Here is a 16395-nt window from a genome sequence, read left to right on the forward strand (position 1 = left end):
TAACCTCTGGCTTTCAGTCAATGACACCACAGCTCAGGATGACAAAGACAGAATGCATCATCTCGAAAAAAACTTGGATTATATTGATAAAATATACAGTATATAGATTTTATGTAATCTTTCCACATTGCATGTTTTAGAAAATGGGAATACCTTTAACTATTTACTCTAATTACTATTCAATTATTACCTTGCAACTGCAAGAATGGAAGGTATTGAGGATCTCTGTAAAGCCCAGTCGCAATACATCATGGTTGCCATGAGAAAAACGTAAAAAGCGATTTGGCAAACTCACCTTTGACGGTGACCTGGGCCGTGGCTTCTATCATTCCCAGCGAGGACATGGCTACGCAAGTGTAGTTGCCTGACTCACGGATGTTGGTAACTTCCAGCACGTTGCGTCCCATGGGCATCTCCTCCTCACGGGTCAGCTCCTTCAAGCCCATCATCCACTTGACATATGGCATGGGTGAGCCCACCGCCACACACGTCAAATTAACGCTGCCGCCCGGCATCACTTCCTGGTTGGTGGGTGGGATGGAAAACCTGGGCGGGACTCTGCGCACTAAAGTGAAGGGTCAAGAAAAAGGGAGGAGTTAAATTTGTCTGAGCAGAATGAAAATGTGACTTTGAGTTTGCTGTCATTTGTCAAGACACTTATTGGGGACATCAATTGAGCTTTTGAACATGCATTAAAATGGGAAAAACTACTAATTATATATAAAGAAACAAAAATGTCAATATATTACAACATTGATTTGGAAAACTGAGAAGGAAAACTAATCTTTGACAAAAAGCCGAACATTGTTTTAAAACATTACATAAATAAATGACTATAAAATGACTGTTTTGGGATATACGAGGGATCATTGGGTGATATTTGAGGGTGGCGTCGTAACAGTCTTTGCTTGGTCTAGGTGGCTTTGGACGCTTGATTGGCAAAAAAATGACTTGGGGTTGGATCTGTTTTGAGGAGTTCGCCAGAACTCGCTACAAGAATTACGATTAGATTTACCTGTCTGGCTAAAATAGCTATTCTTGTTGAAAAGTGGAAAAATCCAGCATGGCTTCTAGGGGCCATGCCTATGGCAGTTTAAATTTGAAAATAAACTGGAGATTTGGCTGCTTTTCAAATATTTTTCTAAAAAGTGCTAAGACTGCGACCAAAAGTCCATTATAGGCCCTCTGAATTGCAGCGTTCCTGCAATGCCCTGCCCACACATGACAACAAATAAAATGTTCCAATTTTGTGTATGTGATTGAAATTTGGGAGCAGCTTCTTGGTCAAGTGCTTTTCTAATTTTATCAGGGCCATAATACAACTATTTCAACCAAAACGGCACATTTTCATTTTTTAGGCTCGACTTTTCTAGATTTTACGTTTCATGGAGCTCCTCCTAAAACACATGTCTATTAAATGTTTACATTGTTCAGTCAAACAGGTTTCAAAGGCTGATTTGAAGAAACAAAAAACAAAAAAAGACAAGCCCACTGCGATGCTCCAAGTAAACTTGGTTGTGTTCTGGGGCCAGGAATAAAATCAAAAAAGGAGTTTACAAGCGACTCTAAGAAATTGTGGCGAAAGGTCCATCTCTGAGAAACCCTGCAGTGAGGGCATTGTTGACACTGGCCTCCCTCTCGACTTTTTGCTCTCTTTGGCTGGCTTGCCCTTTGTGCAGTGGTGAAATGCAGATGGGCTGACATTAAAAAGGCGTTCCCATGGAGACGAGAGGGCCCACTGACGTCGCCGAGGGACAAGACAAACACTGATGCGGAGGTTCCAGTGAGCTATACTGAGAAGTTGGGCCGAGTATGAACAAAAAGGCAGCATTTACATTTGACTTGCTTGAAGCGTTTGACTACAGACAAGAGAAGAGGGGCAATTGCCAACACTTTGGTAACTTGTGGGTAAACAGAATTGATGGCAGAGAACAAACTTTTTAATCGATTGCACAATGAAGCACGGTGTAGGGAAAATGTTTGGGTGGAATAGCTGCGACTTTTTTTGATTATGCAGGAAGTGGAAGCTGAGCCAAACATTGAGTCCTCAAGCAGGTTGCCATTACCCGAATACTGAGAGGTGAATGTATTGCAAAGACAACAGCATTAGGCGATCCTGGCAGATTGTCTTCCATATCGCTCCCCCGCACCATTTCAGCATCTGTTTTTCTCCCTTGGAAAAAAAGCTCTTGACGGTAATTGCGTGTTTGTTTGTTTTTTCTTCATCGGTCTCCATCAAAATACAATTTCTGAATAGGAGTCTCCAACTTTCTTTCCACATTTCATTTCACCCAGCCCACATGATTCAATTCCAGCTGGAACGTCATTACCAATGCTGCCCGGTATTCTTTTCATTATCGTTACAAGTGGAAATTACAGAAATACCTTTTGAGATTCCCGTCAGGTAATGGTGGCTTGCACTGAACGTTTTACAGTTCAACTGTGGATGATAAATAGTTGTGGCAAAATTGTATTCGGTTCCAAGACCTACTGGCATTTTTTCTTCCAACACACCTGATTCTTTAATCAAGGTGCACATCCGTTATAGGTGTAACAATACCAGACAAACAAACTAGAGGATACCCAAATTTCAATCTTTGTAAACGGCAAAACCCCTTTGTAACCCAAATTCATAGCTCTAAAAAAGAATTGTGGCCTAACCCATTATATCAAACGCTACTGGCTTACTTTTTCTCTGATAAAATAATAAGAATCATTTTTAAACGGAATATATTGCAATTTGGATAGATTCAACCTGATGTTATATCGAGGGTGTCTCACATAAATACACATGTCAAATAAAGATATCAAAGACAACTGACAGAGGGACGGTAAAGGTAAAAATCGTGGACATGCAAGGGACTAGAATGATTGAGATCCGTTGCTAGTTTGGGAAAACGACCAGGAAGACATTCACAAGGAAGGCATGCGCAAGAGCTGTGGTAATATAGGAGCAAAGATTCACATGGAAGGAATAAAGAGGCGCATCGGTTTACATTTTCACATCTAAAGCCATTAGCAGAGTGACTAATGTATAATCGCTGACTTCTTGGCTACTGGTAGTTCCGTGACCATTGGTTTCGCTCCTGTTCACCTAACACAAAGCGAGCTTGCAAAACACGTACTTTAAAAAAAAACGCCTCGAGAGAAGGCCTAATGCATGACCATTACGCCCAAAGTGTCTGTTATTCCGTCATGATAGCGCAGACTTAACAGCGCTAAGAGGAGACAGTCAATGAGCACTGCGTATTTTGAACACTTAACGTCGTGAATAATTCATGGCGTGCGGTTACGTTTGGAGAGGTGCTGCGGAACTCCACGACTGGAGGGCAGGTAATTGTTATCGATTCCCCTACCGACGAGAGCTGCTCGGCCAGAAGGGAGACGGGACTCTATCAAAACCGCAAAATAAAGCCCCGTCTCCGCTTGGCACCGGGCATCTATAAATTTTACTGCCTTTTTAAAGCGCCGGAGGATTGCCGAATGCGTTCCGTCAATCCGATCCACCGGGGTGTGCAAACTGGCAGCGTCAGCAGACTTCCCTGATGATTCCGCAAGTGATGACGGGCGCTCAGCCCGACTGTCAGCGCAGTGCCGGTTGTTTGTTTCTAAACATTGGACGGGTTGCTAGCTCCTCGCTTTTGTCAACCCTGAGGTGTTTCGAAATATTTTTCGAAGGGCAATAAAAAAACATATATATGTCAGCAGGATAGAGGGACTATCTTTGTCGTTTGTGTCGGCGATATGATATCATTGTCGGAACACCCGACCAACTGAAGACACAGTCCGTCACAAATGATGAGCTGACAGACAGGAATGGAAAGTAGACTTTCTCTTAAGGATAAACTATACAACACAGAAGGAATTCTGCTTTTAGCAACACAAGAACATTATGTGTGTTTTGCTAACGTAGACTGAACTTATTTTGTGAGGGAGCAGAGTGGACAGCATGCAAGGAGAGGATTATACATACACACAATAAATGAATAAATAAATAAGACAAAAAAAAGAGTAGATATTCCCAATCTTTGGGAATCAAATTCTAGGGTTGTTTATCGAGGCGGTCTAAATTCGGTGTCAAATTAAAGAGGCAGGCGGTGGGATGGGGTTTAAAAGTCAAAGTCAACCAACCTTCACGCTGATCTGTGCACGGATGAAGTGATTTAGATGGAGGTGAGCAATGGAAATGAAGAGTGGAGAGCAAGACAACACACAGGTGAAAGACAAGAGTGTTATGAAGAACAAGTCAGACATCACACATGAGCACCAACGCAGGTGATGAAAAGGCTCGCCTTTTATCACCTACTCCTGCGTTAAGAGATTGGTTAGGAATAGTGCATGAATTCCGCCATTCGCAAATAAAAATACAGCATACTTCTGGTTCCTATAGTTTCTGATTACTTTCAGTTATTTTCCGCAACATGGTTCCAGCCTATGAAAAAGTACTTGCTTCTTGCTCCCTGGCACCACCATCTGTAGTAACTCTTTAAAAGAAAACGTCGCATGGGTCACTGAATGGTCAGAGAGGTCAGTCACTGCCGAAAACTGTTTTGGCAGAAAGGATATTCTCTGAGCGCTGCTTTAAAAAACAACACCGCCATTGTGTGTAGACCATTGCGTATTATCTTCACAATTTTTTTTCCCGAGTTATGGCTACCTCTAATTCTGCTCCGTGTTCAGTTAGCTAGGTGCAGTCAAAAAAGGAACCCAGCGGGAGGTCGACGGAACAAAATTGAGGTGGTTCCAACTTCTGGTTATTAAGCTACAGGGTAAACTGACAAGCATAGCTTTTATTAGCACGTGTGCTCGTTCATGGTCAACCATTAAAACAAAAGACGTAACTAAGTAAGTCTTGAAGTCACTCTTTGAATGTTTGCCAGGTGTTTTTTATATATTAACTATTTTCTGTGGTCATTAGCAGATTACTGGTCTTTTTTCCTTTCATTTCACATATAAAAAAAGTCAATTTCAAAGCCGACCTATCATTTAAAAAAAATATGAGAGTTGTTTTTTATTGTATAATAACATTTGCTTGTGTAATGTGACAATATAGAGTTTTTCAACCTTTTTTGTTAAATCTTGAGGCACTACGTCAGTTGAAATGTTTAAAAATCTTTTTTTCAAGCTTAAAATATAAGGTCGCTAAAATTAGATTTGGAAAAGTTTTTTTCTTAATTTTGGTTCACAACTTTAAAGTACTATTTTATTTGACTACAATTTAAACCCGTTTTTCATGTTTCTCAACATTTTTATGTTGTTTTTTTCAGAAATATGACAAAAACAACAAACTTCTGACTTTTTTTAGATTTCTTTTGTAAATTAAAAACATCTATATCAGCAAAATATCTTTAAATTGACCAGTTTTTCAGTGGAATCTTACTTTCTTACAGTTGCCTTTTTCATCTTGTCTTTATAGGAAAGTATGCATCCTGAGAAGATTAAAATTAGTGTATACAAATAGTAATTGTCTATCACTCATTTGGCTGGTCATTTGAAGAAAAAACACAATGGCATGATGTTTTGCAAAGATTTTCTGCGGTACACTAGACAACAATACACTAGTGTGCCCTGGCACACTGGTTGACAAACACTGCAAATTGGCAATCTACAAGTGTGGTCTGCTACCAGTGAACAATATCATCTGGATTAGCGTCAAAATGAGCGAGATGGGATATACAGTATGTTAGTGTATGGCATTTGAAAATGGACCACGTGACAGTGACAGTTGAGTTTTGCAATAGACAACATTTTGAAAACTAGAAAATTTGTTTTGGAGTATTATTCTTTGCATGTAAAAAATATCTCAATTTTATCGCCATGATTTCATGAGGACTTTTATCTTGGTTATATTTACCATCAAAAGGAAATAACCAGAAAAGTGGAAATTAGCTTAATTTTTTTGTGTGTGAAAATGATCAAGATAAATGATTGATTTTGTTAAAAAAAAAAATATATATATATATTTATTTTGATATTTTTGGCTTAATCCCCCACCCCTACTTCTAATTAAAATCCTGTGTTGCTAAATTTTGATATCATCCAATGCAACGAGTAACCATTTGAAGCAACTAGAATGTGTTTGGAGACTCATCTTTGCGAAGAAACTCATACAGAATAAAAATGTTTTTCTTCGCAAAACATGAATGAAGATGTTTCAGTAAAAAGAAATATTAAGCAAGAGTGCTGCACTTTTTCCACATGACATATGGACATGTCACGTGGACGTATGAAAAAAAGAGGGAGCGGCGGACAGAAGCTATCGCGCTGGACAAAGTATTTGATAAATGAGCCCACTTGCCCTTCTGCCCACGCCGATCGGGTTCTCCCTTTTTTGCAGTCCCTGAGACGGCCCGTACCCGCAACACCTCCAGAGCACTCGTAATGGACAGGGCTGTGCAAGGACAGCGAGCGAAAACAAGACACCCCTGTTCCTCCCTCTCACCGGCCCTAGTGCTGAAACATTAAGACTTCATTCTGCAGCAGCTATAAAATATCAAGACACGGGGAGTCGGCTGCACTGCGAAACAGGATCGGGTTGCCTTTGTCCAGTGATGTTGAACAAAAACCTAATAATGCAATTGAAGGACATTCATTTATACCAGGGATGTCAAACTCAATTGCACAAGGGGCCAAAATTCAAAACACACCTAAGGTCCAAGGCCAACCAGGATAAACATTTATTGAACACACTTGAGCTGAATGTTTTTGGAACATAAATATGAATAAAAACATACAAGAATATTAAATTTAAACCTTAAATCATTTATACAGTATTTATTATTTTGCTGTAAATAAAAATATCTTGTTAAATTATACAACTTAGAACTTAACTTAAACAACTTAACATTAAAATAACATTCAAATTCCTTTGCTCCTATGTCAATGTATATATTGAAAAAAACCTTAAATATCCCAAAATATTTTTCTCTCATTATATCTCCTGTCAAAAGTAGAAATACGAAAATGCTACACAAATTATTTTGTAAAAACGTCACAACATTCTGAGAACAGGGAGCCTGATGTGCTTACCTTTGGCGCAGACGGAGTAGGGCAAGAGATGGGAGGGAGTGCTTGCACTTTTTGCATAGCTCCACCCATCCCTCCCACTCACCCAATCAAATAACTTAAAAGTTCTCTTCCGGTGTTTTGGCGTATTTACAATTTGTTCCGTGGATTCATCAAAAAGTATCTGAACACTGAACACAGATTATATAGTGAGCTTTTATATAAAGGATTCTTTAGCGTTATACAGCCAAAACAAGTTTTTTTTGTGTGACACCTTGACTGTAAACTGTAGTGAAAACGTGCCCTATATATTCTGAAAATTACTGCTTTGTATTCAGCTCTGGTTTGGCTTTGCGTGTATTTGAGCAGGATCAATGGCTCAAGTTTTGAACGAGATGGAGAAAATGCAAATAAATTTGTCTCTGAGTCATAGGTACTTATAGAAAGAGCCATATCTGGCTCGCGAGCCTTAGGTTCCCGACCCCTGGTATATAGTATAGTATACGTCACATATGAAGGAATAGGTACAGTGACTAAAACGTCAGAATAGGATGTCCAGGGATGAGACGGCGTTGTTCATATTGATGGGCCATTAATAACAATAACGTAAATTGGTCTTGCAGGCCGGAAATGATTACACGGCGGGCCGGACGTGGCCTGCGGGCCGGGAGTTTGACACATGTGATTTATATGATTCAAGTTTTTGACAAGTCCCCTAAAAATGCACATTTTTGCCCATCAAATAATTTCACATCCTTTCATGATTTTGCACACTGAGCTCATTATTATTTGACACATTCATATTTGATTGAATTGTGTATCTAAAGGTTGTATGTTTACTGGTTTTGATTGCAATATTGATGTTGACCACTGGTGAGATGCACAATTAGGGTGATACTTGTGGTGTTTTTCTTTCCTAAACTTTTGCCTATAGTCGTTTTATTGAATGATATCAAGAGTATTTATTTAACTCTATATAGTTTAACTAATAATTGATTAAAACACTTCATATAATTAAAATAACTGTCCTTTTGTCATTTTGGTTTGATCAGTATTCGTTGTCTGATTATTTTGTTGAAGGTTGATTACTCGATAGATATATCAATTTAAGTGATAGCCCTCATAGGAACTCAATTTGATCATCTTCATTTTTTTTACAGGGACTTTTACAATTAGTATAAATAGATACAGTATGTGTCGCATTCAAGCTCTTACAAAAGTGAGATAGTGTCAGTTGCTACACTTTAACATTCCATTTCCCAACCGAAAGCATATGTTTACAGTTCGGAGGCTCGATATGCTGATCCCCCTTTTGGTGTGCTAGATAAAATGACAAAGGAGTTCAAATGAGACTGGTGTCATCGCTCATGTTCTGGACCCAATCAAAGTGTGCCGACAAGCGGGGGCTTAGGGGCTCCATGCTCGCTATCGTCACGGTAACAAAGACGGCGCAAAAACGACCTCTTTTGGCGCCACCACAGACGACTAAAGTTTTTCTAAAAACGTCATGCTGTCTGATTTTTATCTGTGTGTGTGTGTGTTTGTGTCCGTGTCCAGCCAAGGTGGGTGGGTTGCTTTGACAGCTACCTGGGTGGTGTTGAAAATCCTATCGGAGCCGAGAGGGTGGGCTACGCTGGCGCCGCACCACACAATCACTGTAATTACCTTTGAGAGGAAGCCAAGGCAGACTCTGCACCTGTGACAGTTGTTTAATACACAAGACCTGCATCCACTTCTTAACTCTTCCCTTGTAACCCTCCTTCACAATTTGAGTTAAGATTTAAGAGCAAAACCTGTCGGAGCATGCTGTGTTCTGACGAGCAATTTTGATGGCGCTGTTGCGCTTAAAAAATATCATTTGAGTGCCTTACTGGGAATTCACCGTATTTACTTTTTTTACCTAAAAAAAATAACTCAATGTTTGGGTGCGGGTTATACATGCGGTTGTATGGCAGTATATTACCGTATATGTGCAATGATCATTCGCTGACCACAATCGCAAAACATCGTCTGGAACGGAAATTACACCTACGTCGCAGAGGTGAAAACACTAAATCCTAATCACCAGACCACCAGTGATATGGATGACATATGAAAAGGCAATTTATTTGATCTCATTATCACACTATTTTTAGTCACAGTACTAGTGACAAATGTTAGAGAATGGAGAATACAGAAAGTTGTCCTGAAAGATGGAAAAAAAGCACAAAAAAACACAAGGGAAACAACTCTTTGGTGTATATGATGATAAATCGGACCTTGACTTTTATGTTTGTATCATGTTCATAGTTTAAATCGTCAATACATTATTTTAATCAAAGCTGCAGAAATTCACTAATGATTGTCACTTGCAATGCTTACTTTGAGCTGAGAGAAAAAAAATTGTCACTTACAATTCTTACTTTGAGCTGAGAGAAAAAAAATAAAAATTTCGTTCGATACCGATTTCTAAACAAAAATTAGGCGTGTGCGTTATACATGAGGGTGTGTTATACACAAATAAACATATTTTAACTTTGAAGCCTCACTTTCAACATTTTTAATTCTTGATGCCTTTAATCAGTTTTTTTCATAGCAGGTAGTTAACTGTGTTTTTAAAAAGGAAAAAGACAACTTTTAGGTTAAAAAAGTGTTTATTTTAACTTCCAACTGCATAAAAAATTCACACACATCATTTTAATGTATGCCAGCTTTTATCATTTGCAAATGAGTTCTACATGTTATCCAATGGTGACAAAATAATGAACAATGATAGCACTTTTTCTACCAGTAACACAATAATCTCCAGAAGCAAGTTCCAAAGATTCAGCTTCAGTAAACAAAGTTTTTTTGTTAATATATACAACTTATTTTCTGCACTATAAGGCGTACGCCCAAAACACAGCAATTTGTGCTATTATTTTCATATATAACGAGCACTACAAAATGAAGTGCAATTAATTAAAACTACAGTAAGAGCTGTTTCATAAAAAATAAAAAACATGCAGACTAAAATAATTAATTTCATAGAACATACTATTATGAAATTTGGTTTCATCACTAAAATCAAGTTTAGAAAAAAAAACAATGTCCATGTTAATTACAAGAGAGCACTTGAATACCACTCTATATGTTTCTCAAAGGCAGAACAGTTACCATATGCAGTATAATTTAATTGTAGCTATGCATTTCCAATTGCATCCAACGTATTTTCCTGGCTATAAGACCTACCTGATTATAAGGCACACTTTACGGACAATTTGGGGTTTTTAGTTGCGCCTTATATTCAGGAAAATACGGTAGAAATACTAAGTCACACTGGCATTAATAATGCTAATACACCAGTAATTGCTGACACTAATGACGCATGCATTTACAGCCCTCTGTACCTGCTAAGCGTTACCGGTCACTAATGCGGGCATCGACGAAAGTGATTAAGGGCACATGGCTCATAACAGTAATCATGACAGTTTTAAGCAGTGGTGGCAATAACGTCATTAACAGGCATGCCAATAGATCAGGGCTTAAGCAGTTGAAAAGGGTATGGAGGAAATACTGTATTTATTTGTGTATAACGTGCCCCCCTATTTTTTCTGATCTTAACAATTCACCTTTTAAGACTTCAAAACTGTGAATTTCTCCTAACGGTGATATATTTGTGTGGCTGCATAATCGTGTATTTTCAAAGTTAAATCTAGTAATTCTAAACATTTCCATAATGTAAGCGCCCAAGGGTTTAATTTTATGCTACTTTAAATCGAAAAACAGCTATGGAATGATTCATGGTTATTTGCAACTCGGACCGTGGAAAATTGCAGACCACATCTACATTTGCAAAGCTAAAAGTGTGTGTGAAGGGCTCACACTTTCTCTTTATCCCTCTTTCATGCAGCATACTAAAAACCGGAGCCGCAATGCTGTTTCATGTACATCACAAATGCTGGCGCTGTCCGTTGGGGCTGACCTGCTCTCTACTCCTTCTACTTTTACCGGCTTGTTTTTCGACAGGCTTTGTTGTTTTTTTCCCCCCTCCTGCTGCAGCAGGGCTGCAGGGTTGCCCTTAGCTTGCCCTGTATTAGTCCGCACACGGAGGAACCAAAACAAAAACACGCCTATCCGGTTCCGTGTGCCTCACAATTCAATCAAAATATGACATTTGTAACCGCGCCCTGGCGTTTTTTTTTTGTGTTCAAATTAGGTTTTTGTTGTAGGTCTTTGCATTTGGACCGCTGCACCTGGGGGTGGAGGTCAGCGGATAAAAAAGCATGAACAAACCCCAATGACAAGTATAGAGGTATGAATAGGAGCAAGTTAGAAAACAAGCCAGATAAAAATCGAGTTAAAGGTAGGGGGTAGACTTAGTTGACATTACCTCGCACGTAGAGGTTGGCGGGGGCAGAGTAACGGGTGCCAGCACTGTTGGTGGCAATGCATTCATATTTTCCCTGGTCAGACTCCTCACTGTTCTCAATTTGGAGAGCTCCTGCAGGGTGGAGAAGAGGGTGAAAGGAAATATTAAGGCAACAATGTAACACGACACAAGAGCCCTTGACATGGTTGACACAAATATCCATGAGATTCTTTGGCATTTAGGTGAGATTCATTAATTAGTGTTTGCCCAATGGCGGTAATGAAGCAAATGAAATTATTCATCATGTTTGCTTACGTCTTTCAGGGTTCCCCTTTGCTATTGTAAGCATCCACAATAACAGTCGGTTATATTTGACATTGGATATGATTTTAAATGTGTAGCGCTTATAAGCATTTCAGACAAATAACTGCAGAGGCGCGCTTCACTTATATTTTACCTCAACAGTACAGCTGTATTTGTATTTTTGGTACAATTTGTATCAGTATCTTATATGTGTACAGATGTCAAGTTTCAAGTGTTGAGTATTGAAGTGTTGAGTATTTGTATTCTTATGGAAAACAGAGGTGGTATTGAACATTCATAGGTCGTTTTATTCGTGTATGTATTGATTTATGTATTTTGTGCGATTTTCATTTCAGGAACAATATCAAATCAAAACAACACATAAAAATGACATCGTAAATATGTAAAAAAGGGATAAAGACAAACAATGATTCACATACATTTACGTTTGAAGCACAAGCAAAAAGTGGAAGGACACTAGCTTCACCAGACGGGTACAATTTAGTTTGTCCTTAATGTTATCAATATCCGTCTTTGTATTCAAAACCAGAATCACACGCATAGAAAAAAAATATGTCAAATTGTTGAAATTTAAAACATTTTCATGAAAAATCTCCCGTGAAAAATTATTTTTAAAAATCATTCATTGCCACACAAAGAATCCTATCTAATATGTAAAATATTTGTATGTACTGAATTATGGGTAATAAAGCCCCACTGAAGGTACTTTTTTTTGTTTGTTTGTCAACTTTCTTCTATCTTATTTATGTATTTCGTAGCCACGTTTCCCAGTACGCTTTGATTTAGCTGGTAAAAGAAAGAAAAAAAATACATCAATGTCTTAGTACAACGAAGCCCTTCCTTACTTGACAAAGAAGCCCGCTTTTTGATGGATCCTCTAAATTTAAACCAGATAGCTTAATTTAAGCCACAAAACAGCATGTTTGCTGCAGCATCAGATGCAAAATACTATTGTAAAGTCCAGAGGTTATTGTTTTTTTCTAAATTTAATACCCGAGGCTCCCTCCACCACTTTTGTGCCAAAAGAAGCCATTGCTATCCAACAACTTGGGTTTGCCGGACATTTTTTTTTTATCCAAAAGCATAACATAGTATACACAGAATAGAAAAAGGGAATCCCCTGTTAGTGTTGCCAAAAACAACAGCGGCTGTTTTGTGCGCTGTCCTCATCTCACAGATTATCTGGAGATTAGGCGTCTAGGCATAGAAGGGTAAATACCTTCATGTTTTTTTTTACTAAGCACTTGCTATCCAATACACATTGGCGGCAAAAACAATTGTGCCTCATCTTGAATGCTATTAATGACATCAATTGTGTATACAACTTAACCTCTACTGGTGCCAAAGCACTTGCCACTTATGGAAGATATGATGTTTGAAAAGTGTATTTTTAACAGATTACTGAGGCCAATGAGGACACCCTATTTTCGAAAATTTGCCATTGAACGCATACAATAGAGTCTTATTTTTTTCAATCTTTTGAGGATTGTTTTGAAGTTGATTTGTGATAATATTTAGTTTTAATGCTAGCCACACACAAAGAGCAATGAAAAAAGGAATGGGTAGTTTTTAGTCGTCGAAACATTTGCTTAGGTCAGTTAAAAATGTCTTCTAGTCTTAATCATTTGTGTACTGTTGGGTTGGCTTGTATACTAATTGTGTAAGTGTTGCATAACATCACTATTATTTGAACTTTTTTTTATTGAATGTGTTGTTGTTTCTTATCTCAATAGTCCCTCAATAATTTGATGGTTTTTTTTTAATATGTATTTGAAGCAGGGCCACATCAGCGAAACAGCTGTCATCAAAGGGCCTTATGTAACTCATGACTAAATGTTATTGAATGGTACGTCAAATATATGTACTTATTGTTTAATAAAAGATAACTCATTAGACACCTACCATTTGCATTGAAAAAAATGTCACTTTACATATATTTTACAAACTAGATACATCAAAATCTTGGACATGTTGGGGATAACTGATTTCTCACATGCACTACTCGGCATTGATGTAAAAATACTGCCATGCACTGACACTTGGCCTTCACTTTGCGTGTATGGTAGTTGACAAGCATTGTGGGAAAATTAGCTTATAGTCGGATATGTTTGTTGTTATTGGAAAGTGCAAAGGAGATTTCATGGGATGCCAGTTCCCTATTTGGACTCACTGTTATTTGTTCTTTTGACTATTGCATCATTTATCTAGCCATTGGCCAATCTTGTTGCAGTTCTTTGATTTTCGTATCCTTTGGGGCCAATCTGTTTATTGTAACCTTGAAAATTTAATCAAAAGATAGGGCTTGTAGCGGGGCTTTAGGAAATTATGGAATATTTCATATCTGAGAGCTTTTCTCACGGTTCTCCTTGCAAGTTTGAAATCTATTGATGTCTTCTCGCCTTATCTTGAGTTCGAACTAAAGTTTGAACTTAACAGGTCAAAGTACTCTAGACCGATGCATTTTCAGACACATATTAAGCTCTCGCAGCTCACATAAAATTATGTTACGAGTCACATTTTGCCCTCGTGCAATGAGTGTGACACGTGATCTAAAGAGTAATCATTTTAAAGATATGGCATGCAAAAAAAAAGAAAACCAATATATCTCTGGATTATTTTGTTGATGTGGAAAAACTGTGTTTTTTCATTCTCCTTATAGATAAAAATAGATAAATTATATACAAATATACCGTTTTTAATCAAACAAAAACTCCTTAACTCTAGCTCATCTGCTGTGCCTCAAACACGGGCTATGACGCTGTACTTAGTGGCAGTTTGACAAACAACAGCCAACTTACCTGCCTCTCATGACAGACAACATACATGTAACAACTTTCAGAATGCAGAAAACATATTGGTGACATGAACAAATATGACGTCTACCAAACTGCACCGAACTGGCATAAAAGTCAACCAGCCTCGCAGTTGGGAACGAGACAAAACCGTCAGTGGGAGATGAAGTGTCAGGATGCAAGTTTTTTTTTTCCTTTACCCCACACCATGCAGCATGAGATGGATGCAACAAACAAGGCTCACCACCCGGCAAACTGACTAGCAAGGTTAGGATTTCTGGGCTTTGGGGGGGGGTTTGTGAGCTCAGATCTCACGACAGCGCGCATTTATTCCCTCTGCGGTGAACTTGCCGCCGTGCGGCCTGGTGCTGACATGCACCTGCATACTAACAATGCTGTCACCAAACTGTCAATCTCACGTTAGGGAGGAAATAGCGCGGGCTGCCTGCGGGGAGGGGGACACTTAAGTTGTCAGATATGCGACACTTGAACCTGCTGCACCCTCCAGTTTGGTTATTTACAACTATTTTGAACATGGGTTTTCAAAGTGGGCTCTGGGGACCACATTTGGTCTGTGGAGAGGAACTTAGCAGTCCGGTGAGTAACATATGATCTTTATTGGTTAACAGGGGCAACACAAAGTGCAGTGGTTAACACATTTGCATAACCCGCAAAAGGTCCCCAGTTCGAAACCGGGTGGAAACATTTGTTGTCCTGGACAGGGATGGGCGCCACCAGGCTGTACTTGCCCAAGACACACCACAGGAAATGGTGTTTCAAAGGAGCTATACATATATTAGAACTGTTCTACTCACTACTGGCATCTCCTGGCTTGTGTCATCATTGCTGTCTCTGTCAGATTGTTCATGATACACTTGTGTATGTATGTGTATGTGAATTGGGATTTGAGTTTGCAATTAAATCCTACTTGAAGCAGGCATTTTCTTAATGTAACCCTTTTAATGCTAAACTAACAAATATAACCAAAATAAAAACCCACAGAGACGAGCATGACATCACTCTACAGCAATGAAGCCCTGAAACCCCCATTCAACTTACCTAATGTGTTCTGCCCCAGACAGCTTCTCTTATAAAATAAGATAAAACAGATAGGCACAGTGGAAAATAAGGCATAAGGGCTATTTGAACTCAGTTAACCCATACTTGATAAAGAACACATTTAACTTTCACCTTTTAAGGACACCTCAAACAATGTGCCCGCCTTTTGAAAATGGAAAATTTGAAAATGTACTCAATGGTAAACTAAGGGTGAGGAATTTAAGAGTTTAAACTGTTGATGGTTATTAAAGTCTTTTGGCAATAAATATGATACATTCTGGACGACACAGTGCACCTAAATAAAAGCAGCATGCAGAGATTTGAACAAAAAACTCAATTCATGTCTTTGTAAAAGTCTCACTGGGTTTTAAGCCACACGGGTTAAAGGTAGGGTCAATCGTTATGTAAATACAGTATTGTTGTACATTAGAGTAGTACATCTTAACGCTTTTGTGGAGCCAAGGAATATTTTTTTCATTAAAAATCTTGAGGTACATCGTCTGTCAAAAATACTTAAAAAATAATTCCTAGCACAGTTTTTTTAAATTATCATGTTGCTTAAATTTACAGTATAAAGTTTTTGTGCTCAACACGGCTGGTTATTTATTTTGGTTACCGTGAATTCTGGAATACAGAGTGCACCTGATTAAAGGCCGCAAGCACAAATTCAAAAACAAATCTCAATGTTTACTTTGTACAAGCCGCACCGGACAGGCCAAGGCTTTGTGGTGGGGTGCGTGATTTTGGGGGGCCTTTAAAAAGTTGAAAGGTAAATATGTTCTTTATTCAGTATGTGTTAAAAATTCAAAACTGAGTTCAAAGAGCCCTTATGCTTGTTCCCCCCGTGCCTATATGATTTCATCTTACCTTTAAGGGAGCCGTTTG

At 38.6% G+C, this 16395-nt stretch overlaps 1 protein-coding gene across 11 annotated transcripts in view; it reads right to left on the minus strand.

Annotated features, from left to right (window-relative positions):
* LOC148373607 (receptor-type tyrosine-protein phosphatase F-like) overlaps positions 1–16395 on the minus strand; it is a 317971-nt gene that overhangs the window by 121054 nt on the left and 180522 nt on the right. For all 11 annotated transcript variants that reach the window (XM_088327232.1, XM_088327216.1, XM_088327256.1 and 8 more), the window contains 2 exons: positions 11357–11467; positions 296–565 (listed from right to left, as the gene is read on the minus strand). In XM_088327232.1, coding sequence (XP_088183358.1) covers positions 296–565; positions 11357–11467 — 381 coding nt within the window. The remainder of the gene's footprint in view (positions 1–295; positions 566–11356; positions 11468–16395) is intronic.

Source organism: Urocampus carinirostris, chromosome 1 (genome assembly GCF_059441175.1).
Source record: "Urocampus carinirostris isolate Australia breed hairy pipefish chromosome 1, RoL_Ucar_1.0, whole genome shotgun sequence".
Taxonomy (NCBI): domain Eukaryota; kingdom Metazoa; phylum Chordata; class Actinopteri; order Syngnathiformes; family Syngnathidae; genus Urocampus; species Urocampus carinirostris.